Consider the following 27,180-nt stretch of genomic DNA (forward strand, 5'->3'; position numbering starts at 1 on the left):
TTAACAAAGTCAATGTAAACAAACACAATTTCAAAACATGGTTAAAAGGATCATTTTGATCTCATGGTCAGTTCCTGCATCCATTGGTCTGTCTATGAATTTGAGAGGGGTTATTTTTCTGAAGCCCCATCTCTCAGCTGTTTACCAAAACAAGTGGCGGGGTATCCACGTTGTTATTGTTTGAATTTAGGATTAGCCCTTTAACCCTGACCCCCGTGTCACCTTTACTTCCTGACCTGCATGAATCTGGTCTAATTTAAAGCCGTCAGTCAGTCCATCAGTCTGTGTCCAGTGAAGTGGACTGCTACAGGAAGACAGACGAAAGGACAGACAAGGAATCAGAGACAGATGGTGCTGCTGATTATGCAATGCTTATAACCATCCCAGTCAAGCAGAAGAAAAACACACAGGTATGGACTGTAGCAGTGGTGGCCTGCCTGGGGCTTATGACGTATTACTTTAATACTGAAAAATACCACACAAAATGAAAGCATCACTGTGAATAATCATGTGTTATAATATTGTAGGTACTGCAAAACGACTCTAGCTTTTGGGATTGTGAGTAACAAGACCAGATTGCCTGTGAAGGACTTGGCAGAGGCTATTGCATATTTATTAAGTGGACTGATCCCTATTTTCTGCACAAAATGATCACCCAGTGACGGGCCAATTCATATAACACATAATGATACCTGAGCAATACGCATCCCCACACATGAAGATCTATCTGATAATCATTATATTATAAGTGCACACTAACCAATGCATCTTGGTTAGGTTGCATACCATCACAAAATGCAAATCAGGATAAACTGACAAAAATAGATTTTTACGTGATATCTCTTTTTTTCAGTCATATGAGCTCTGTGTGGAATCATGTTGGAACAAACCGATTTTGGCGCAGGCACCTGCACCGAAACAACAATAGAAATTCAACCCCCCCACCCCTCCGGAAGAGAGAGGTTGGAGGTTCACTGTGTGATACAGGAATACAATATGATTCCTGTATCCTTTCACAAACAAAGACCTAATCAGAGATGACACAAGGATTTATTCAGCTGAGGTAGCAACAATGCTAAACTGGAGAGACAAGCATGGAACATCCAAAACAGTGTTGAAGCGAACAACGACATCCCAAAAATAACATCCACTACACTACCAGCCGTATCCATAACGCACGCGCGAGCGCACGCGCACGCGCACACACACACCAGAGCTGGGATGAAATCACGCACTACATAAAAGTCGTCATAGCATCAGCCAAAAATGAGTCATATTCTCCTTGTCAGTCATCAGCCACTCAAAACAAAGCAACTCCCATGACAGGGTGATTTCAATCACAATGGAAACAATCTGACAGTATGACATCACAACAGTCCCTTCATCCTCCCTCATCACATCATACAGTGTCCATTTCAACAAAAATTATTTTAAAAAGTAATTGATCATATAAATATTAACGGCCATGTTTACCACCAACACACATGTCTACCACACACACACACACAGACATCCCCTCACATGACCACCATTCCCCTTAGGGCTAGGGTTGTTAACTGAGGGAGAGAGCTCTGTCGGCAGAGCCACAAACTCATCCCATCTCTATTCTCCAGACATGACAGGATGAGAGGAGAGGACAGAGCAAGGTCTGCAAGCGCCCGCTAGGTGACTCAGCACATGCACTGGAGACACTGCAATAACAAAGTGCCACACTGCATCCTTGTCAATGAAGAATGGAAGGACCAGTGCCTGCCTGGTTGCATCAGCCCAGCCACAGCCACACCTCCATACAGCCCCATTCATACAGCATTAGGTTCACAGGGACTGCTACTACTCACATGTCATATAGCCGGTAGGACATGGCAGAGCTGGGTCTGTCCGGGTGAGCCCCGCCGCCGGGTGGTGTGCTGGACTCGCTGCGGGGACGCCTGGGGTCAGTGCTGCTCACCACGGCACGCCACACACTCGGCTTGTCCATCCTCCTGGCTCGTCAATGGGACTTGACTCAACGGAGCAGAAGCGTGCGCACAGACTCATACACTCTCTCACATACACTCTCACTCTCAGTCACAAACAGCCAGCCAGAAAGAACTCTGTGATGTAACGAGGCAGGTCCAAAAGGCAGGCAGGGGGTGTGTAGTGGTAGAGCAGGGCACCGTGAGGCTGGGAGGCTGCCTGTTTAACACTGATAAACAGCCTCCCTTTAAACCCATGCTGGGTGATGATGGCTGAACACATGCCAAGGCAGAAGAGACAGGGCTAGCCATCAAAAGCATGGGGATAACCTGCAGGAGCGAGAATTATATATTTATTGTCTCTAATACACACAGGATCTCATCCACATCCTCCCTACACCACCTCTCCCCTGCTCACGGTAGTACAGCCCGCAGCCGGGCCACCCGATTGGCTCCCTGGTCTCCATGGAAACAGGAGAATGTGTTGGAGGTAGGGCTCATAGTCTCTCTCTCTCTCCTCTCTCTCTCCCTTTTCGTGGAATCAATGAGTTTCTTTCCGCTGCATCCCAAACTGATGAGGCTTTTAAGACTAATGAGGGATTGTGCAATTAGTTTGTCAGGTAAAGCCTGTTAATTAGACTCTATAGGAAGACAGGGTATCTGCTTCGTGGCTCTGGAGAGTGACGGCTGGGAAAAACACCTCATATGAGAGACAGAGAGAGAGAGAAGCCCTTTGAATTGACTTGAGAGAGAGGCAAATGATTTCAAAGGGCAGCCAGTGAGCACAGCCTAGCCATAACAAAGGGCAGCCAGTGGGCACAGCCTAGCCATAACAAAGGGCAGACAGTGGGCACAGCCTAGCCATAACAAAGGGCAGACAGTGAGCACAGCCTAGCCATAACAAAGGGCAGCCAGTGAGCACCGCCTAGCCATAACAAAGGGCAGCCAGTGGGCACAGCCTAGCCATAACAAAGGGCAGCCAGTGAGCACAGCCTAGCCATAACAAAGGGCAGACAGTGGGCACAGCCTAGCCATAACAAAGGGCAGACAGTGGGCACAGCCTAGCCATAACAAAGGGCAGACAGTGGGCACAGCCTAGCCATAACAAAGGGCAGACAGTGGGCACAGCCTAGCCATAACAAAGGGCAGACAGTGAGCACAGCCTAGCCATAACAAAGGGCAGCCAGTGAGCACAGCCTAGCCATAACAAAGGGCAGACAGTGGGCACAGCCTAGCCATAACAAAGGGCAGCCAGTGAGCACCGCCTAGCCATAACAAAGGGCAGCCAGTGAGCACAGCCTAGCCATAACAAAGGGCAGCCAGTGAGCACAGCCTAGCGATAACAAAGGGCAGCCAGTGAGCACAGCCTAGCCATAACAAAGGGCAGCCAGTGAGCACAGCCTAGCCATAACAAAGGGCAGACAGTGGGCACAGCCTAGCCATAACAAAGGGCAGCCAGTGAGCACAGCCTAGCGATAACAAAGGGCAGCCAGTGAGCACAGCCTAGCCATAACAAAGGGCAGCCAGTGAGCACAGCCTAGCCATAACAAAGGGCAGACAGTGGGCACAGCCTAGCCATAACAAAGGGCAGCCAGTGAGCACAGCCTAGCCATAACAAAGGGCAGCCAGTGAGCACCGCCTAGCCATAACAAAGGGCAGCCAGTGGGCACAGCCTAGCCATAACAAAGGGCAGCCAGTGAGCACAGCCTAGCCATAACAAAGGGCAGCCAGTGGGCACAGCCTAGCCATAACAAAGGGCAGCCAGTGAGCACAGCCTAGCCATAACAAAGGGCAGCCAGTGAGCACAGCCTAGCCATAACAAAGGGCAGCCAGTGAGCACAGCCTAGCCATAACAAAGGGCAGACAGTGAGCACAGCCTAGCCATAACAAAGGGCAGCCAGTGAGCACCGCCTAGCCATAACAAAGGGCAGACAGTGAGCACAGCCTAGCCATAACAAAGGGCAGCCAGTGAGCACAGCCTAGCCATAACAAAGGGCAGCCAGTGAGCACAGCCTAGCCATAACAAAGGGCAGCCAGTGGGCACAGCCTAGCCATAACAAAGGGCAGCCAGTGAGCACAGCCTAGCCATAACAAAGGGCAGCCAGTGAGCACAGCCTAGCCATAACAAAGGGCAGCCAGTGAGCACAGCCTAGCCATAACAAAGGGCAGACAGTGGGCACAGCCTAGCCATAACAAAGGGCAGCCAGTGAGCACAGCCTAGCCATAACAAAGGGCAGACAGTGGGCACAGCCTAGCCATAACAAAGGGCAGCCAGTGAGCACAGCCTAGCCATAACAAAGGGCAGCCAGTGAGCACAGCCTAGCCATAACAAAGGGCAGCCAGTGAGCACAGCCTAGCCATAACAAAGGGCAGACAGTGAGCACAGCCTAGCCATAACAAAGGGCAGCCAGTGAGCACAGCCTAGCCATAACAAAGGGCAGCCAGTGAGCACAGCCTAGCCATAACAAAGGGCAGCCAGTGAGCACAGCCTAGCCATAACAAAGGGCAGACATAAAAAGCTGGCTGCCAAAAGAAGGCAGGCAGAGTGACCACTGCATTATGAAAGAAGCAGCGACAGAGCTGTACTTCCTAACTAAATGCACAAAATAGACAACCATTAGAGAACATAACTTCCCCACATTTTAATTTAAAATTCTAAGTTTCAAAAAATGCTCTGATGAAGAAAAGCTACCAATCCTACTAGGAGAGGACATAGAAAGCTGTAGGTTGGCAGCACACTACATAACAGCCTGTCACAAGATGACAGTTAGTGACAATTGCAATAGGATGAGGAAGAATGTGTATTATTTTATTGAGTCCATTATTTAATTTCACCCCCATATTAACATCGTTATTGGATCATTCTGTTGATTTCCAGAACATGGTCATTTTCTATTGTTAATACTTGTTAATGACTCTTTTTATAATGTAACATTGTGCTTTGGCACGATGTATCAATACTGTATGTCATGCCAATAAAGTACATTGAAATGTAATTGAGAGAGAGTGGAAGATTATAAAACATCTACGAGTGAAGAATGAGTGTATGTGCAATTCTTTGTTCAACACAGGAAACAATTATCCATCAAATATTGAGGTTACACAGCCGTTGCATCATAGGGGAGGGTGGTAGAGCACATTCAAAAAGAGTCTTAGATCTATAGGAACATCTGCAATATATATTCAATACTCATTCAAGTAATGATGGAACTCTTATGCACAGCACATCCATTTCACAAATAAGCCACCTCAATAATGCAAGCGACACACACATCAAAGTGTTGTCTATTAAATCTGCTCTTGGGGAAAAAGGGGTCTATACTTACCAAACCACAGCAGGCTGGGGACTAGGGAGGGCTGGGAACTAGGGAGGGCTGGGGAGCCTCGACAGGGGTATTATTGTTGACCTCCCTATAACTCCTCTACTCCCCCCTATAAATTCTCTACTCCCCCCCTATAACTCCTCTACTCCCCCCCTATAACTCCTCTACTCCCTCCTATAACTCCTCTACTCCCCCCTATAACTCCCCTACCCTCGCTATATCTCCTCTACTCCCCCTATATCTCCTCTACTCCCCCTTATAACTCCTCTACTCCCCCCTATAACTCCTCCACTCCCCCCATAACTCCCCGCATAACCCCCCTATAACTCCTCTACTCCATTCTATAACTCCTCTACTCCATTCTATAACTCCTCTACTCCCCCCTATAACTCCTCTACTCCCCCTATAACTCCTCTACTCCCCCCTATAACTCCTCTACTCCCCCCTATAACTCCTCTACTCCCCCCTATAACTCCTCTACTCCCTTCTATAACTCCTCTACTCCCCCCCATAACTCCTCTACTCCCCCCCATAACTGCTCTACTCCCCCCCATAACTGCTCTACTCCCCCCTATAACTCCTCTACTCCCCCCTATAACTCCTCTACTCCCCCCTATAACTCCTCTACTCCCCCCATAACTCCTCTACTACCCCCCCATAACTCCTCTACTCCCCCTATAACTCCTCTACTCCATTCTATAACTCCTCTACTCCCCCCAATAACTCCTCTACTCCCCCAATAACTCCTCTACTCCCCCCAATAACTCCTCTACTCCCCCCTATAAGTCCTCTACTCCCTTCTATAACTCCTCTACTCCCCCCCATAACTCCTCTACTCCCCCCCATAACTGCTCTACTCCCCCCTATAACTCCTCTACTCCCCCCTATAACTCCTCTACTCCCCCCATAACTCCTCTACTCCCCCTATAACTCCTCTACTCCCCCTATAACCCCTCTACTCCCCCCTATAACTCCTCTACTCCCTTCTATAACTCCTCTACTCCCCCTATAACTCCTCTACTCCCCCCTATAACTCCTCTACTCCCCCCTATAACTCCTCTACTCCCCCTTATAACTCCTCTACTCCCCCCTATAACTCCTCTACTCCCCCCTATAACTCCTCTACTCCCCCCCATAACTCCTCTACTCCCCCCCATAACTGCTCTACTCCCCCCTATAACTCCTCTACTCCCCCCTATAACTCCTCTACTCCCCCCATAACTCCTCTACTCCCCCCCATAACTGCTCTACTCCCCCCTATAACTCCTCTACTCCCCCCTATAACTCCTCTACTCCCCCCCATAACTGCTCTACTCCCCCTATAACTCCTCTACTCCCCCTATAACTCCTCTACTCCCTTCTATAACTCCTCTACTCCCCCCCATAACTGCTCTACTCCCCCTGTAACTCCTCTACTCCCCCCTATAACTCCTCTACTCCCCCCATAACTCCTCTACTCCCTCCTATAACTCCTCTACTCCCCCCTATAACTCCTCTACTCCCCCCTATAACTCATCTACTCCCCCCTATAACTCCTCTACTCCCCACATAACCCCCCTATAACTCCTCTACTCCCCCCTATAACTCCTCTACTCCATTCTATAACTCCTCTACTCCCCCCCATAACTCCTCTACTCCCCCCCATAACTGCTCTACTCCCCCCTATAACTCCTCTACTCCCCCCTATAACTCCTCTACTCCCCCCTATAACTCCTCTACTCCCCCCATAACTCCTCTACTACCCCCCCATAACTCCTCTACTCCCCCTATAACTCCTCTACTCCCCCCTATAACTCCTCTACTCCATTCTATAACTCCTCTACTCCCCCCAATAACTCCTCTACTCCCCCAATAACTCCTCTACTCCCCCCAATAACTCCTCTACTCCCCCCTATAAGTCCTCTACTCCCTTCTATAACTCCTCTACTCCCCCCCATAACTCCTCTACTCCCCCCCATAACTGCTCTACTCCCCCCTATAACTCCTCTACTCCCCCCTATAACTCCTCTACTCCCCCCATAACTCCTCTACTCCCCCTATAACTCCTCTACTCCCCCTATAACTCCTCTACTCCCCCCTATAACTCCTCTACTCCCTTCTATAACTCCTCTACTCCCCCCTATAACTCCTCTACTCCCCCCTATAACTCCTCTACTCCCCCCTATAACTCCTCTACTCCCCCCCATAACTCCTCTACTCCCCCCCATAACTCCTCTACTCCCCCCCATAACTGCTCTACTCCCCCCTATAACTCTACTCCCCCCTATAACTCCTCTACTCCCCCCATAACTCCTCTACTACCACCCCATAACTGCTCTACTCCCCCTATAACTCCTCTACTCCCCCTATAACTCCTCTACTCCCCCCATAACTCCTCTACTACCCCCCCATAACTGCTCTACTCCCCCTATAACTCCTCTACTCCCCCTATAACTCCTCTACTCCCTTCTATAACTCCTCTACTCCCCCCCATAACTCCTCTACTACCCCCCCATAACTCCTCTACTCTCCCCTATAACTCCTCTACTCCCCCCTGTAACTCCTCTACTCCCCCCTATAACTCCTCTACTCCCCCCGTAACTCCTCTACTCCCTCCTATAACTCCTCTACTCCCCCCTATAACTCCTCTACTCCCCCCTATAACTCCTCTACTCCCCCCTATAACTCCTCTACTCCCCCCTATAACTCCTCTACTCCCCCATATAACTCCTCTACTCCCCCATATAACTCCCCTACCCTCGCTATATCTCCTCTACTCCCCCTATATCTCCTCTACTCCCCCTTATAACTCCTCTACTCCCCCCTATAACTCCTCTACTCCCCCCTATAACTCCTCTACTCCCCCCTATAACTCCTCTACTCCCCCCTATAACTCCTCTACTCCCCCATATAACTCCTCTACTCCCCCATATAACTCCCCTACCCTCGCTATATCTCCTCTACTCCCCCTATATCTCCTCTACTCCCCCTTATAACTCCTCTACTCCCCCCTATAACTCCTCTACTCCCCCCTATAACTCCTCTACTCCCCCATATAACTCCTCTACTCCCCCATATAACTCCCCTACCCTCGCTATATCTCCTCTACTCCCCCTATATCTCCTCTACTCCCCCTTATAACTCCTCTACTCCCCCCTATAACTCCTCTACTCCCCCCTATAACTCCCCTACCCTCGCTATATCTCCTCTACTCCCCCTATATCTCCTCTACTCCCCCTTATAACTCCTCTACTCCCCCCTATAACTCCTCCACTCCCCCCATAACTCCCCGCATAACCCCCCTATAACTCCTCTACTCCATTCTATAACTCCTCTACTCCATTCTATAACTCCTCTACTCCCCCCTATAACTCCTCTACTCCCCCTATAACTGCTCTACTCCCCCCTATAACTCCTCTACTCCCCCCTATAACTCCTCTACTCCCCCCTATAACTCCTCTACTCCCCCCATAACTCCTCTACTACCCCCCCATAACTCCTCTACTCCCCCTATAACTCCTCTACTCCCCCCTATAACTCCTCTACTCCATTCTATAACTCCTCTACTCCCCCCAATAACTCCTCTACTCCCCCAATAACTCCTCTACTCCCCCCAATAACTCCTCTACTCCCCCCTATAAGTCCTCTACTCCCTTCTATAACTCCTCTACTCCCCCCCATAACTCCTCTACTCCCCCCCATAACTGCTCTACTCCCCCCTATAACTCCTCTACTCCCCCCTATAACTCCTCTACTCCCCCCATAACTCCTCTACTCCCCCTATAACTCCTCTACTCCCCCTATAACTCCTCTACTCCCCCCTATAACTCCTCTACTCCCTTCTATAACTCCTCTACTCCCCCTATAACTCCTCTACTCCCCCCTATAACTCCTCTACTCCCCCCTATAACTCCTCTACTCCCCCTTATAACTCCTCTACTCCCCCCTATAACTCCTCTACTCCCCCCTATAACTCCTCTACTCCCCCCATAACGCCTCTACTCCCCCCCATAACTGCTCTACTCCCCCCTATAACTCCTCTACTCCCCCCTATAACTCCTCTACTCCCCCCATAACTCCTCTACTCCCCCCCATAACTGCTCTACTCCCCCCTATAACTCCTCTACTCCCCCCTATAACTCCTCTACTCCCCCCCATAACTGCTCTACTCCCCCTATAACTCCTCTACTCCCCCTATAACTCCTCTACTCCCTTCTATAACTCCTCTACTCCCCCCCATAACTTCTCTACTTCCCCCATAACTCCTCTACTACCCCCCCATAACTCCTCTACTCTCCCCTATAACTCCTCTACTCCCCCCTGTAACTCCTCTACTCCCCCCTATAACTCCTCTACTCCCCCCATAACTCCTCTACTCCCCCCATAACTCCTCTACTCCCTCCTATAACTCCTCTACTCCCCCCTATAACTCCTCTACTCCCCCCTATAACTCATCTACTCCCCCCTATAACTCCTCTACTCCCCACATAACCCCCCTATAACTCCTCTACTCCCCCCTATAACTCCTCTACTCCATTCTATAACTCCTCTACTCCCCCCCATAACTCCTCTACTCCCCCCCATAACTGCTCTACTCCCCCCTATAACTCCTCTACTCCCCCCTATAACTCCTCTACTCCCCCCTATAACTCCTCTACTCCCCCCATAACTCCTCTACTACCCCCCCATAACTCCTCTACTCCCCCTATAACTCCTCTACTCCCCCCTATAACTCCTCTACTCCATTCTATAACTCCTCTACTCCCCCCAATAACTCCTCTACTCCCCCAATAACTCCTCTACTCCCCCCAATAACTCCTCTACTCCCCCCTATAAGTCCTCTACTCCCTTCTATAACTCCTCTACTCCCCCCCATAACTCCTCTACTCCCCCCCATAACTCCTCTACTCCCCCCTATAACTCCTCTACTCCCCCCTATAACTTCTCTACTCCCCCCATAACTCCTCTACTCCCCCTATAACTCCTCTACTCCCCCTATAACTCCTCTACTCCCCCCTATAACTCCTCTACTCCCTTCTATAACTCCTCTACTCCCCCTATAACTCCTCTACTCCCCCCTATAACTCCTCTACTCCCCCCTATAACTCCTCTACTCCCCCTTATAACTCCTCTACTCCCCCCTATAACTCCTCTACTCCCCCCTATAACTCCTCTACTCCCCCCCATAACTCCTCTACTCCCCCCCATAACTGCTCTACTCCCCCCTATAACTCCTCTACTCCCCCCTATAACTCCTCTACTACCCCCCCATAACTGCTCTACTCCCCCTATAACTCCTCTACTCCCCCTATAACTCCTCTACTCCCCCCATAACTCCTCTACTACCCCCCCATAACTGCTCTACTCCCCCTATAACTCCTCTACTCCCCCTATAACTCCTCTACTCCCTTCTATAACTCCTCTACTCCCCCCCATAACTCCTCTACTACCCCCCCATAACTCCTCTACTCTCCCCTATAACTCCTCTACTCCCCCCTGTAACTCCTCTACTCCCCCCTATAACTCCTCTACTCCCCCCTATAACTCCTCTACTCCCCCCTATAACTCCTCTACTCCCCCCTATAACTCCTCTACTCCCCCCTATAACTCCTCTACTCCCCCCTATAACTCCTCTACTCCCCCATATAACTCCTCTACTCCCCCCTATAACTCCTCTACTCCCCGCATAACCCCCCTATAACTCCTCTACTCCATTCTATAACTACTCTACTCCATTCTATAACTCCTCTACTCCATTCTATAACTCCTCTACTCCCCCCTATAACTCCTCTACTCCCCCCTATAAATTCTCTACTCCATCCAGTAACTCCTCTACTCACCCCTATAACTCCTCTACTCCCCCCCTATAACTCCTCTACTCCCTCCTATAACTCCTCTACTCCCCCCTATAACTCCTCTACTCCCCCCCATAACTCCTCTACTCCCCTCCTATAACTCCTCTACTCTCCCCCATAACTCCTCTATTCCCCTCCATAACTCCTCTACTCCCCCCATAACGCCTCTACTCCTCCTATAACTCCTCTACTCCCCCCCCATAACTCCTCTACGCCCCCCTATAACAACTCTATTCCCCCCTATAACTCCTCTACTCCCCCCTATAACGCATCTACTCCCCCTATAACTCCTCTACTCCCCCCTATAACTCCTCTACTCCCTCCTATAACTCCTCTACTCCCCCCATAACTCCTCTACTCCCCGCATAACCCCCCTATATCTCCTCTACTCTCCCCCTATAACTCCTATACTCCCCCTATAACTCCTCTACTCCCCCCTATAACTCCTCTACTCCCTCCTATAACTCCTCTACTCCCCCCATAACTCCTCTACTCCCCGCATAACCCCCCTATATCTCCTCTACTCTCCCCCTATAACTCCTATACTCCCCCTATAACTCCTCTACTCCCCCCTATAACTCCTCTACTCCCCCCTATAACTCCTCTACTCCCCCCCTATAACTCCTCTACTTCCCCCCTATAACTCCTCTACTCCCCCCCTATATCTCTTCTACTCTCCCCCTATAACTCCTCTACTCCCCTCCTATAACTCCTATACTCCCCCTATAACTGCTCTACTCCCCCCTATAACTCCTCTACTCCCCCCTATAACTCCTATACTTCCCCCCTATAACTCCTCTACTTCCCCCCTATAACTCCTCTACTCCCCCCTATAACTCCTCTACTCCCCCATATAACTCCTCTACTCCCCCCATAACTCCTCTACTCCCCCCCTATAACTCCTCTACTCCCCCCCTATATCTCCTCTACTCTCCCCCTATAACTCCTATACTCCCCCTATAACTCCTCTACTCCCCCCTATAACTCCTCTACTCCCCCCTATAACTCCTCTACTCCCCCCCTATAACTCCTCTACTTCCCCCCTATAACTCCTCTACTCCCCCCCTATATCTCTTCTACTCTCCCCCTATAACTCCTCTACTCCCCTCCTATAACTCCTATACTCCCCCTATAACTGCTCTACTCCCCCCTATAACTCCTCTACTCCCCCCTATAACTCCTATACTTCCCCCCTATAACTCCTCTACTTCCCCCCTATAACTCCTCTACTCCCCCCTATAACTCCTCTACTCCCCCATATAACTCCTCTACTCCCCCCATAACTCCTCTACTCCCCCCCTATAACTCCTCTACTCCCCCCCTATAACTCCTCTACTCCCCCCTATAACTCCTCTACTCCCCCCATAACTCCTCTACTCCCCCCTAACTCCTCTACCCCCTCTAACCCCCCCTCACTCCTCTACTCCCCCCTAACTCCTCTACCCCCTCTAACCCCCCCTCACTCCTCTACCCCCTTTCTAACTCCTCTACTCCCCCCTCTAACCTCCCCTACCCCCCTCTAACTCCTCTACTCCCCCTATAATCCCTCTACTCCCCCCCTCTACCCCCTAACTCCTCTACCCCCTCCTAACTCCTCTACTCCCCCCTATAACTCATCTACTCCTCCCTATAACTCCTCTAACCCCCCTCTACTTGCCCCCCTAACTCCCCTACCCCACTCTAACTCATCTACTCCCCCTAACCCCTCTAACCACTCTACTTGCCCCTCTAACCCCCCTCTAGCTCCTCCAAACCCCTCCTCCCCCTCTAACCCCTCATTAGAGGGTGTCTGTCTAGCTGTTCTTGTCAAAGCAGAGCTTGCTCCGCTCTCTAACTAACACCATTTTCTATGGGTGGGGTAGTGAGATCCATTTTATTTCCCACTGAGAGCAGAGCTGCAAGCCCAAGACAGGATGTTGGTAGACAGTGCACAGGCAACGAGAGGAGATGTGCGCTAAGCACATCACACTCCTCACGACGCGGACAACATTCTCTATACATGTAAACATTCATGTACACACACACAAACTAAGCACCATCAATCACACAGCACGTTTATCCACTTTACTCTATTTTCACACCGTCTCATGGCTCTCAACCATTGGCCTATTCTTCTTTAATGAAGTGGTCCATTTTGATATAACGGTGTGTCAGTGTGTGTTGTATCAGTCCTCTCCGGCCAACCTCTGCACCCCCATCCCTGTTGCCATACAGTACAGCCTCTCTGTGCCCAGCTGGCCTGGTGGATGAGACTGGGCACTGACTCTGGCAGGGGTATGGTGCACTGAGAGCCTGCCAACGCACGCACGCACGCACACACACCTACAGTAGCCGCAGCAGTGAAGGCTTTAACCATCACAGGAAGTGCATACTGATGAGTCCCAGCCTAATTGCCTCATCCCTGTTCTCTGTGAGAGAAGCAGCGAACTGCAGAGCCTTCTTAGTCAACGAGATCCAAAAGTGTCAGGAAATGGCTCAGATGGTGGATAGATATGGTGCAGAATGCTAATAGGCTGGCCCCTGGGCAGATATCTTCATCTGGGTTTTCCTTTCCACTGCTGAGAACAGACATTAACAGAGAACAACGAGAGGATTTAATAGAGAGATACAGAGAGAACAGACATTAACAGAGAACAACGAGAGGATTTAATAGAGATACAGAGAGAACAGACATTAACAGAGAACAATGATAAGATTTAATAGAGATACAGAGAGAACAGACATTAACAGAGAACAACGAGGATTTAAAAGAGATAGAGAGACCTAAACTCATCCTAGTCTAAATGTCAGAGCTTCTATCTTATTCAGCTATACCAGAAGAAACTAAACACACAAAAATCAATGACAAACTGATAATGCCTAAACAATGTCTTGGACTAAAAGACAGGGAGCTGGTTCTATGCTTCTGAACAGGTCCAAACCAAAGTGATAATCATACCTTAATAAAGCGAGAATAGCCTGAGTACTGGATTAACAGCAAACAAAGCAGAGCTCTAATCAAACCCATGCTTTACATGGAGCATAACTCTAGCCATACATAGTTTACGGTTATATTACTACCTCCTTAAAGCCTTGATTCTGACTGGCTGATGGGCGTTCTATAGCTGTACATTACTCACACAGCTGAACAGTTATAGGGCCTAGTGTCTGAAATGGTGGCCTTGAGTGAGCTTCAGTCCAATTATAGAGAAGACAGCACTGCACCCCACCTTACTGCAGTACACAGCAGCCTATGTGAACATTGGCACATGTTGTTCATTAAGGGTTTATAAAACATTAATGGGGCTTCACAGCAAAGACACCTTCACTTTCAATTGGGACACACAGCATCTGGATGTGGTGGACTGGGAGGTACTGCTTACCAACATTATACAGTATGTGATGCTAAACATAAGCTTTATTTCTTTCAATGCGCCATCAGTATAGTGTTGAGCTAACACAGCAGATGCCTTCTGTGGAGTTCTGGTCTAGCACTGGAAGATTAGTAGTGTTATTGTGTTGTGGTGTAGTGCAGTGGACTGAGCTTTATTGTCCCATACATGGTGCCTTGCTGATTGTGTTATGTTGTTGTTGTGTGTTGACAGCTGCTGTGTGTGTAGACAGCTGAATGCTGATGTGTGTGTCTGTCTGCCAGTGGGAAACTGCCTCATTTAGATCCCCAGTTTACTGAGCTGCACCTCAGGGGGCCCGAGTCTGGCTGGGATGTCTCGCCCAACACAGGGAGAGGCACAGAGAGGACCTGGGAGAGAGTCACATCACACCTCGCTCTCAGTGTTCCGAAGGGCACTGAAGGATGAGCTGAGAGATAACAGCTGTTTGAGAAGGAATCTACAAAAAATGTCCTAACACAATGAGATGAGAAAATGATATGGATTCTAAATTCAGCCATCATTATCCATACTAAACACCCAACCCAGTTCTCTTGGAATGGAAATGAAAAGCCTTTATTTGAATCGTCTCACCACTGACCCATTGCAGCCGATACAATACAGTATATTGTGTTGAAATAAGTCATGAGATGAGATGCCATGTGCACAAAGGATTTCATCCCTCAGTTCCAAACCAGTCGCTCTTTAGGACACACAGGAGACTGAGCAGAGGACCGACGTGAACCAAGGGAACACAAGAAAACAATTATCGGGAGAGAGAACGGTTTTGTAATGTTACGTGTAATGCTCCTCTAACGCTTACGCGTCCAGTTTCCCGTTAGATAGGGGAACGTTCCATGTATCTGTGTCGGACATGAGTCGGTAATGGTCATGTGATGAGGTAGCCCCGCCTGCGAACTTCAAAAGCAGTGTCTGCCCTCAGCCCAAGAGGGAATTTTGTCTTGGTCTAAGATGTTGAGACCCGGGTTCATTTCCACGTGTTACATAGGCTGGTAGCAAAAACCACCGGAGAACCTATTTAGCATGTTTTGGCATTAGAGGAGAATATTCCCTTATTGTCAAACAGAACTTATCCAGAATGTTCTAGAAACGTTTCATTGGAAAGTTTCAAGAACCTTCCTTAGTCCAGTGGAACTTTGATTCCTTGCACACTCAAATGAAACATGCTCATATCACCACAAGATGGCAGTACTTTAACGTTGTTGGATCGTTCTGGGTCCAAATCTGCTCAGCCAGATATTACTTACAGACGGCATGGTGGAATGATCAATACCAATCCCGAGGGTGTGAAAATAACTTTCTCCCAGCGGAAATTACACTGGTACCCACGAGAAAAGAGAAATGCACACTGTACATAGCCATATGACATTTGAAATGTCTCTATTCCTTTGAAAAGTTTGTGAGTGTAATGTTTACTGTTCATTTTTAATTGTTTATTTCATTTTTTATTATCAATTTCACTTGCTTTGGCAATGGAAACTCATGTTTCCCAAGCCAATAAAGCCCTTTGAATTGAGAGCGAGAGACCTGGGTCTGAGCAAAACGCGTGAGACGGCGAACCCAGATCGTGGAGACGATAACAAACATTTTTACCTCCCAACACATTAGAATGTTGTAGTCCATTGATAAGAGAAGATGAAGTTTCAAGGCGATGTCCACTAAGCATAGACCTGTTTTATAACAGTCAGCGATTTCAGTAGAACCTCATTGAGATGGCGTACAGCAGGGATGGGCATCTGGAGGCCCTTAACCCACCCTGCAAAAACAAACGTTTTAGTAACTCAGTTGGGTCTCAAATTACTGTTGAGATTTAGAATAGAACACACAAGGTACAATTTCAAAATGTGGTTATGCATCAGCAGTTTCTCTTATGTTATTCACCGACAGTCCCTCAATTAACCCATGTCAGGTAACATTTTTAGATTGGTAAATGAGTCTAGTCAGCTATCTAAACCTGTGGTAATAATGTTGGAATTACAGACCAGGGGCCGTCAATGATTTTGTAAGTCACACTCACTCTCACATTAACATGGCATAAGACCAGGCAAAATGTTAGAATTGCAGGAAATTAGCTGTAAAATAAATGTTTTTCTATCCGCCTCATGACAAAATGTGTAGAAATGCATCAAACTTGCTTTAAAACTGAAACATTTTCTCTACACACGATGGCAAAATGGCCACTGCAGCCCCCCATTAGGAGTTCAGATTTTTTGTGGCCCCTACCGCCATCAAAGTTGCCCATCCCTCCAAAATAAAAAAATATAAGAACCACCATATTGTTCCACAACAGCAGCATATTTTTCTGACCTCGCCAATTAACATCAGCAACTGGAAAAATGGAACTCTGTGACTGCAACCTTTCACATCTACTCAGGAAGTGAGAAGGTGCAGCATTTATTTTTATGCTGTTTTTGATCATAACACCCCTTCTCTCTGTAACACAGGGCAGGGTGTGGTGTGTCAAAGCTCTCTCTGTCAGCAGATAGGCTCTCTGTCTAGAGCATCTGTCATCCAGAAACCAGCTGTTCACTTTGTAAGCCAAATGAAGCACCGTTTCCACTGTGACTGAAGTACAGTCAAATTCCCTGCCTTCTCCACCGGTCTTGTCTTGGAGTCCCTACGGAATAAGATGTGATGCTAGGGATGAAGTGGAAAATGATGAGTCTAGCATTGATATAGTATGCAGGGCTGAAGGCTCAGGCATGGTCATAACAGTATGCAAAGTGTATCAGTTGAAGTGTGGATATACAGAGGGTTATAACATATTTACACATGTATAAATATGCACACACACACACATACACACACACACACACACACACACACACACACACACACACACACACACACACACGTCACATAAGTTGTGATATCATAAACCTGTGTTTTATATTCAGTAGGAACTACTGCATTCCTCTGTCGTGTCACACTGCTTACTGCTTATATACAGTAGTGGAGTTGACTTTCCATGCATAGAGAGAGCCTAATCCCACTGTGATAAGCTGCACTCAACTCATACTCTGACGCATTCATCCTACACATTCAAATCAACAGTAGCTTAGAACCCACCAAGCATCAATCTAACAGCTCTCCCCAAATCAAAATCACACCCATATCATATCCCCCTCCTTTCTTAATAAAGCCTAAAAGGCTGTTTAGAAGAACAAGCTGTTTCTCATATTTACAGTTGAATAATGTGCAGACACCCTCCGATCTAATTCCCCTAGGGTGGGGAAAGCGTTTAATACCTTCAAGAGCATCTGTCTTGTCCCCTCCCGCCCTAGCCCCAGAGCTCAGGCTGTATCGGAGCGGTGATACTGAGCTATCAGGCAGGAAGATCAGAGGCATCATGAGACCCTTTTGCCAGATAATGCAGAGGCATGAAAATGATGACGTGATAAGCTTCGCCTGAGATTAAAATCTCCCACTATATCAACATACACTACATGACCAAAAGTGTGTGTACACCTGCTCGTCGAACATCTCATTCCAAAATCATGAGCTTTAATATGGAGTTGTTCCCCCCTTTGCTGCTATACCAGCCTCCACTCTTCCTGGAAGGCTTTCCACTATATGTTTGAACATTGCTACGGGGACTTGCTTCCATTCAGCCACAAGAGAATTAGTGAGGTTGGGCGATTAGGCCTGGCTTGCAGTTGATGTTCCAATTCACCTCAAAAGTGTTCAATAGTGTTGAGGTCAGGGCTTTGTGCAGGCCAGTCAAGTTCTTCCACACCGATCTCGATAAACCATTTCTGTATGGACCTCGCGTTGTGCACGGGGGCATTGTAATGCTGAAACAGGAAAGAGCTTCCACAAACTGTTGCCTCAAAGTTGGAAGCACAGAATCGTCTAGAATGTCATTTTAGCGTTAAGATTTCACTTAACTGGAACTAAGGGGCCTAGCAGGAACCAAGAAAAACAGCCCCAGACCATTATTTCTCCTTCACCAAACTTTACAGTTGGCACCATGCATTCGGGCAGGTAGCGTTCTCCTGGTATCCGCCAAACCCAGATTTGTCCATCGGACAGCCAGATGGTGAAGTGTGATTCATCACTCCAGAGTCAAATGGCGGCAAGCTTTACACCACTCCAGCCAATGCTTGGCATTGTGTGCGGTGATCTTAGGCTTGTGTGCGGCTGCTCGGCCATGGAAACCCATTTCATGAAGCTCCCGACGAACAGTTATTGAGCTGATGTTGCTTCCAGAGGCAGTTTGGAACTCGCTAGTAAGTGTTGCAACTGACGACAGACAATTTTTACGCACTACACGCTTCAGCACTCGGTGGTCCAGTTCTGTGAGCTTGTGTGGCCAACCACTTCACGGCGGAGCCGTTTTTTTTGCTCCTAAACATTTCCACTTCACAATAACAGAACTTACAGTTGACCGGGGCTGCTCTAGCAGGGCAGACATTTGGCAAAATGATTTGTTGGAAAGGTGGCATCCTATGACGGTGCCATGTTGAAAGTCCCTGAGCTCTTCAGTAAGAACATTCTACTGCCAATATTTGTCTATGGAGAATGCATGGCTGTGTCCTCAATTTTATACACCTGTCAGCAACGGGTTTGGCTGAAATAGCCGAATCCACTAATTTGAGCACACATACCTTGTACATATAGTGTATCTACCACTATGTTGTTAATTAATACTGTGAAAGGAAAGCCTCAGTTAAGAGAGAGGTGTGTGTGTGTGTACAGTATGTATGTATGTGTGTATGTATGTATGTATGTACAGTGCCTTGCGAAAGTATTCGGCCCCCTTGAACTTTGCGACCTTTTGCCACATTTCAGGCTTCAAACATAAAGATATAAAACTGTATTTTTTTGTGAAGAATCAACAACAAGTGGGACACAATCATGAAGTGGAACGACATTTATTGGATATTTCAAACTTTTTTAACAAATCAAAAACTGAAAAATTGGGCATGCAAAATTATTCAGCCCCCTTAAGTTAATACTTTGTAGCGCCACCTTTGGCTGCGATTACAGCTGTAAGTCGCTTGGGGTATGTCTCTATCAGTTTTGCACATCGAGAGACTGACATTTTTTCCCATTCCTCCTTGCAAAACAGCTCGAGCTCAGTGAGGTTGGATGGAGAGCATTTGTGAACAGCAGTTTTCAGTTCTTTCCACAGATTCTCGATTGGATTCAGGTCTGGACTTTGACTTGGCCATTCTAACACCTGGATATGTTTATTTTTGTTTGGTGTTTGGTGGTTCCAAACATCTTCCATTCAAGAATGATGGAGGCCACAGTGTTCTTGGGGACTTTCAATGCTGCAGACATTTTTTTTTGTACCTTTCTCCAGATCTGTGCCTCGACACAATCCTGTCTCGGAGCTCTACGGACAATTCCTTCGGCATCATGGCTTGGTTTTTGCTCTAACATGCACGGTCAACTGTGGGACCTTATATAGACAGGTGTGTGCCATTCCAAATCATGTCCAATCAATAGAATTTACCACAGTTGGACTCCAATCAAGTTGAAGAAACATCTGAAGGATGATAAATGGAAACAGGATGTATCTGAACTCAATTTCACATCTCATAGCAAAGGATCTGAATACTTCTGGAAACAAGGTATTTCTGTTTTTATTTGTAATACATTTGCAAAAATGTCTAAACCTGTTTTCGGTTGATCATTATGTGTAGATTGATGAGGAACATTTTAATTGTATTCATTTTAGAATAAGGCTGTAATGTAACAAAATGTGGAAGGGTCTGAATACTTACCCAATGCACTGTATGAGTGTGTGTGTGTGCGCGCATGTGTGTGAGTGTGTGTGCGCATGTGTGTGAGTGTGTGTGCGCATGTGTGTGAGTGTGTGTGCGCATGAGCGTGTGTATGTGTGTGCATGAGCGTGTGTGTGTGTGTGTTTCATCCTGGGCCTTTTGGGAAAACAAGATTGATGTCACACCTGATCACATCTCAGGATGTTACAACTGTGACATGTCAATTGGCATCTGCGCTTCTTTTCATCACCACGAAAAGGACACATTTACAGCTATCACACCCTTCAACCCTCCCTTTGCCTCAAGTTAATACCCCATCTTCACCGTACCATTTAGAACACATTTCAAAACACTTAAAATATACTGCTTAGCATGTCTGTATCCAGGTTCCATTATGTACCCTCTATTACATTATCCTTAGAGGCTGTAGACCTGGGGTGGGCAAACTTTTCGGCTCGAGGACCACATCGGGATTTCTAAATTCAACAGAGGGCAGCACGTCATTGTTTGGGACCGATTTGTTCGTCAAAATCGATTTGCGAGCTGGGAAAAGGGCAGTTCTAGGGGTCCATTATAATGTCTACATACTTTCGATCTGGTTTTAGACATTCAAGAGAGGCCTGGAGTTTTTTTTTAAACACAATCCCCGCCTCCAAAAAATGTAAATGATATACACTGAGTATACCAAACATTAGGAACTCCTTCCTAATATTGAGTTGCACCCCCCTGCTGTAGACGCATTTAGACATATGACAACATTCACTCTTCCCTGGGTGGGAATATAAACGCCACCAGCCATGACTAGACGGAGTTCCTAATGCTGATAAGTGATCAGGCTTGATAGTCGACTCTCGTTATTGTGAGTACAACCCTGCTCACGGTGCTGTGGTTCACTGAGCCCTCCTTCCAGCTGCTAGTCCTTAAGGGCAGCAGTGTGTAGTGCTGCATAGTGCTGTGGGCTCAATACAACGCTAATAGACTGTCACAGGACGTCACAGTTAGTACGACAAATTCCCACCATTGAGCTAGACGCACATTACAAAACACTCCAGTTCTCCTCAGAGTGACACGGTGAATATGTGGTCAGGGATCAGTCAGGAATACAAAATATAACTTTTAATGGAGACTTAATAGATATCTTTTTTTTTTTTTTTATATCCATGAAACTCTTCCACCGCATCAAAAGACAAAAACATTCAATTTAATTCCTTCAGTACATGAACAACCATAGTTCTTTCTATGCCACATAATTCAAACTCAACTACTTAGTTGTGTCTACCTCTCAACGACCAGTTGGTAGGTTCATCATTATAGCAGCAACCCTGTAGATTCCAGCCAGACAGAGAGTGACTGAAGGCCATAGCAGCACTCCAGGACCTATACTACTTATATAAACGTGTTAATGTGTGTAACCTTGTATTATTATCAAGGTGCTCTGAGAAGCCATTGGCATGGTCCTCACTGATTTAGATCAAACGCTAAGAAAAAACAAGTTGAAAATACCACTTGAACAGCTGTCAGAACATCTGCATGTTTAAAGATGTTCAGTAAGGTGAGCTATAATAGCTTCTCTAAGCACAGTGTAGGTGTCCTTTATACAATATTAGGAAACATTTTGTAGCCGGTAAAGCAGGTTGTATTTGAACATTGGTCATCCAGGAACATGCTATTTGTGGCGATGCAGCTGTTGGAGTGGCTCTCACATGATGGACACCTGCTAGGGAACTACGAGAGCAGCCAGACAGATGCATGCAAATGCACACACACGCACAAAAGTAAACACGCAAACACACACACTCTATTCCGGTGGCCATGAAAGGGGACCTGATTAACCCCAATAAGGGGACATCATTCAGAGCACAACCTGTCCTCACATGTCAGTTTCCTATCCACAAGCCCAATTTATCTGTCCTAAGCCTTGTAGTCCCATTCATCAGAGATCCATACTTTTAGTTCCAGTGATCCAGCTTTCAGCACAGCGTAGAGGCTATAAATAACTTCTACAGAACGTGATGACGAAACAGAAGCCCCAAACATTAAAGGACATCCAGAGCTTTCCCATGAGCTCCCACACACAAAAAATATATGTTGATTCAATGTACAATTGTAAGGCAACCCAGCTGCAACAGGATTGCTCAACAAAATTGTCACACAAACCTTTTGTTGTGAGTTTGCTCAACAACATTTTCATTGATGGCTCTCAACCTTTGCCTCTCCCGAGTCCGTACGGGAGTTGTAGAGATTGGACAGCATGAAATTGGGGAGAAACAGGGTATATAAACTCAGCAAAAAAAGAAACGTCCCTTTTCAGGTCCCGGTCTTTCAAAGATCATTCGTAAAAATCCAAATAACTTCACAGATCTTCATTGTAAAGCGTTTAAACACTGTGTCCCATGCTTGTTCAATGAACCATAAACAATTAATGAACATGCATCTGTGGAACGGTCGTTAAGACACTAACAGCTTACAGAAGGTAGGCAATTAAGGTCACAGTTATGAAAACATAGGACACTAAAGAGGCCTTTCTACTGACTGAAAAACACCAAAAGAAAGATGCCCAGGGTCCCAGCTCATCTGCGTGAACTCGCTTTAGGCATGCTGCAAGGAGGCATGAGGACTGCAGATGTGGCCAGGGCAATAAATTGCAATGTCCGTACTGTGAGACGCCTAAGACAGCGCTACAGGGAGACAGGGCGGACAGCTGATCGTCCTCGCAGTGGCAGACCACGTGTAACAACACCTTCACAGGATCGGTACATCCGAACATTACACCTGCGGGACAGGTCCAGGATGGCAACAACAACTGCCCGAGTTACACCAGGAAGGCACAATCCCTCCATTAGTGCTCAGACTGTCAGCAATAGGCTGAGAGAGGCTGGAATGAGGGCTTGTAGGCCTGTTGTAAGGCAGGTCCTCACCAGACATCACCGGCAACAACGTCGCCTATGGGCGCAAACCCACCGTCGCTGGACCAGACAGGACTGGCAAAAAGTGCTCTTCACTGACGAGTCGCGGTTTTGTCTCACCAGGAGTGATGGTCGGATTCGCATTTATTGTCGAAGGAATGAGCGTTACACCGAGGCCTGTACTCTGGAGCGGGATCGATTTGGAGGTGGAGGGTCCGTCATGGTCTGGGTCGGTGTGGCACAGCATCATCGGTCTGAGCTTGTTGTCATTGCAGGCAATCTCAATGCTGTGCGTTACAGGGAAGACATCCTCCTCCCTCATGTGGTACCCTTCCTGCAGGCTCATCCTGACATGCCCCTCCAGGATGACAATGCCACCAGCCATACTGCAAGTGTTGTGCGTGATTTCCTGCATGACAGGAATGTCAGTGTCCTGCCATGGCCAGCGAAGAACCCAGATCTCAATCCCATTGAGCACATCTGGGACCTGTTGGATCGGTGCGTGAGGGATAGGGCCATTCCCACCAGAAATGTCAGGGAACGTGCAGGTGACTTGGTGGAAGAGTGGGGTAACATCTCAGAGCATGAACTGGCAAATCTGGTGCAGTCCATGAGGAGGAGATGCACTGCAGTACTTAATACAGCTGGTGGCCACACCAGATACTGACTGTTACTTTTTGAGCCCCCTTATGTTCAGGGACACATTGTTCAATTTCTGTTAGTCACATGTCTGTGGAACTTGTCAGTTTATGTCTCAGTTGTTGAATCTTGCTATGTTCATACAAATATTTACACATGTTTTGTTTGCTGAAAATATATGCATATGAGAGGACGTCAAAAGTTTTGACATTGAAGGGTTTTTCTTTTGACTATTTTCTACGTTGTCGAAAAATAGTGAAGACATCAAAACTATGAAATAACACATATGGAATCATGTAGTAACCAAAAAAGTTTTAAATATTTGAGATTTGAGATTCTTCAAATAGCCCTTTGCCTTTAATTGTTTTTGAATTTTTATTAAAATGTAACTTTTATTCAACTAGGTAAGTCATTTAAAAACAAATTCTTATTTACAATGATGTTAAACAAATCAATTAATATTTTATATTTAAGATTCTTCAAAGTAGCCACCCTTTGCCTTTGACAGTTTTGCACATTCTTGGCATTCTCTCAACCAACTTCATGAGGAATGCTTTTCCAACAGTCTTGAAGTTCCCAGATACGCTGAGCACTTGTTGGTTGCTTTTCCTTCACTCTGCGATCCAACTCATCCCAAACCATCTCAATTGGGCAGAGGTCGGGTGATTGTGGAGGCCAGATCATCTGATGCAGCACTCAATCTCCCTCCTTGGTCAAATAGCCCTTACACAGCCTGGAGGTGTGTTTTGGATCATTGTCCTGTTGAAAAACAAATGATAGTCCCTCAAACCAGATGGGATGGCGTATCGCTGCAGAATGCTGTGGTAGCCATGTTGGTTAAGTGTGCCTTGAATTCTAAATAAATAACAGACAGTGTCACCAGCAAAGCACCCTCACACCTCTTCCTCCATGCTTCACGGTGGGAACCACACATGCGGAGATCATCCTTTCACCTACTCTGCGTCTCACAAAGACACAGCGGTGTTAACCAAAAATCTCAAATTTGGACTCATTAGACCAAAGGACAGATTTCCACCGGTCTAATATCCATTGCTCGTGTTTCTTGACCCAAGCAAGTCTCTTCTTCTTATTGGTGTCCTTTAGTAGTGGTTTCGACCATGAAGGCCTGATTCACACGTCTCCTCTGAAAGGTTGATGTTGAGATGGATAGATGGATAGATAAACTACATTCAACACTGGTCAGATCCTTATTCTCACTCTGAATATAAGTTATTGGTACCATCAGGACTGACATGTACAGTATGTCATCTCTCATGAACACCTGCTATCAAGTTTCTCTTAACCTCTTGGGCAGTTGAAACCGCTCATTAACTGAACTGAAATGCTGTAATTGTTGGTCTTCTGTTTACCTACGGAAAGCCCCAGAAAACATATACGGGACCATAGTTAAAAAATAATTTCTTCAAGTGGCTATGGAGGTGTCCTATATTGTTTTCCCTTCAACCTTGCAAAACTCTCACAGAACTCTTGCAAGTGGCGATGAGCCTCTCAAACTCACTCCACTGTGATATATATTGTACATAAGATGGTACAGGCTTTGACAAAATGGGTCCAGCAATCATAATGGGCATCCTCCACAAGTCCCTTAAGAGCGGATAAGGAGTAAACGCATGGCCAATTTTTCCATTCTTGTCATTTGAAATGAGAAGACCGTGATAAGATTCGCCAAGCAAGACGGAATGAGGTATCCATAAGTTCAATGTTTCCTTTTACATCCTGCACATTGGTGGTAGTGAAGGTTGAATATTTGAATCCTGTTAATTTGCTAATGATGGTATTGTCTGTTTTAATAGCGTGCAGTAAGGGATCTACACATTAATGCTGGCAAGAAGGACAAATATAAGCCGCAAGAAAAGTGAGGACAAATTTGTATTTGTTTACGACTGAATTTGACCAACCAATCAGGGTGTTGTATGATGGTTAAATATGTTACATGAAATAGCTGTGCGAATATCATGCATAAACTTAATTTCATGTTTTTTCTTTGTCATGTCTCAGGAAGAACAGACCACACAACACCCGCGTACTGTCTGCTGGTCAGTCAGCTGAATTAAGGTAGACAGATGGAGAGTGGAGCATGGCAGAGTTTGAAGGTGAGCCATCCCAGAAAGACATGGACTGACTAACATAGTTCTACATCTTACAATGTTCTCGAGGATTTTGATGCATATAACCATTGCTAATACACCACACTGACTCCTCAGATGCAGCTGCACGGTATTGGACCGAAAGACAGGCAAAAGACTTGACACTCCAGACATAGCAAAGGAACAGGACATAAACAAGTGAAGGCGGAGACAGGTTTGTTTATAAATGTAAACAAATCCATACATATTTTAGTGGGAGCGTTTTTAGCTTTGAGATTCCAGTGTTCAAGACCATTTGTTTACTGGGCAGAATGACTTATTGTCTCCTGTAATTTCACAGGCTCTGTCTGATCGGTCAAAATAACTCTTTGCTGAAGAGAAGTAGCGATTGGCGGAGGGAACTGAACACATGAGGTCTGATGTGTAGACAGACTCAGAAGACCAGGATTAATTTTTAATAACCTCCACACCCTGGCGCTGCCCTGAGTTTGAGGACCGGATTGTGTCAGCAAACCGGAAATGAAGGGCCAAGCTCGCTTAATTGGGAATAAAAGCGCTGTCAGAATGAAAACCGTAGCAACCATCCATGTCCACGGCAGCCCTACCATAACGTCTGATGCAATAGACCACACACAATCACCTGAGTTCGGAGTTAAATTAGACATTCACCCATGTTTCCCAAACGTAAAATGTCAAACTGTTTAAGGTTAAGTTTAGGCATTAATTCAGAATTTGTAAGGTAAGGCTCAAGGTTTGGAATAGGCTTAAAACAAAAATTCAAAAACTCTTTATCGCTAGATTCAAACATGCAACCTTTGGTACCAGGAGGCAGATGCTTATGCCCATTTCCCATCCCGGTCCACAACACCCTCGCAAAACCGAAACCTACTTGAAGGTAGCAGTGCTCATAGTTGCCCCTTGTGGCCAGTTTCCACGTCATCTCCTGACGTCTGACATGGTCCTCAGACATGTCAAATACTGACTTCTATCACCAGTTGACTTGGCTGTGAGAAGAGCTTGGAAGTTTTAGTTTTGTTATTTCCTTACTGTTTTTTGGAAGGGTGTCAGGGAATATATTTTCTATTTATGTCGTACACGTCTTTTTACAAACGTTTTTATAACAGAGGCTGTGACAATGGTGAGGTGTGCATGTCAGGATAAATGAATGCCATGTCTCAGACTGGACACATTGCCATCTCTAGTCTCCACCGAGCGTTGTTAACACCCTATGGATCCCCTTATCCAACAGTCGGTGGAGAAACCAGCTTTGGAGTATTCAGAGATAAATCACCTA

At 46.7% G+C, this 27,180-nt stretch overlaps 1 protein-coding gene across 3 annotated transcripts in view; it reads right to left on the reverse strand.

The window, feature by feature from the left end:
* The window catches only part of LOC110492417 (IQ motif and SEC7 domain-containing protein 1), a 244,928-nt gene that overhangs the window by 120,524 nt on the left and 97,224 nt on the right, over positions 1-27,180 (reverse strand). Inside the window, exon 1 of one of the 3 annotated variants that reach the window (XM_021566720.2) lies at positions 1,839-2,787. The exons of the other annotated variants lie outside the window; for them this stretch is intronic. Within the exon in view, the coding sequence (XP_021422395.1) occupies positions 1,839-1,978 (140 nt within the window). The 5' untranslated portion in view covers positions 1,979-2,787. Of the gene's footprint in view, positions 1-1,838; positions 2,788-27,180 lie in introns of those variants that run through there. 3 annotated transcript variants of the gene reach the window in all.

This window comes from Oncorhynchus mykiss, chromosome 16 (genome assembly GCF_013265735.2).
Source record: "Oncorhynchus mykiss isolate Arlee chromosome 16, USDA_OmykA_1.1, whole genome shotgun sequence".
Lineage (NCBI taxonomy): Eukaryota > Metazoa > Chordata > Actinopteri > Salmoniformes > Salmonidae > Oncorhynchus > Oncorhynchus mykiss.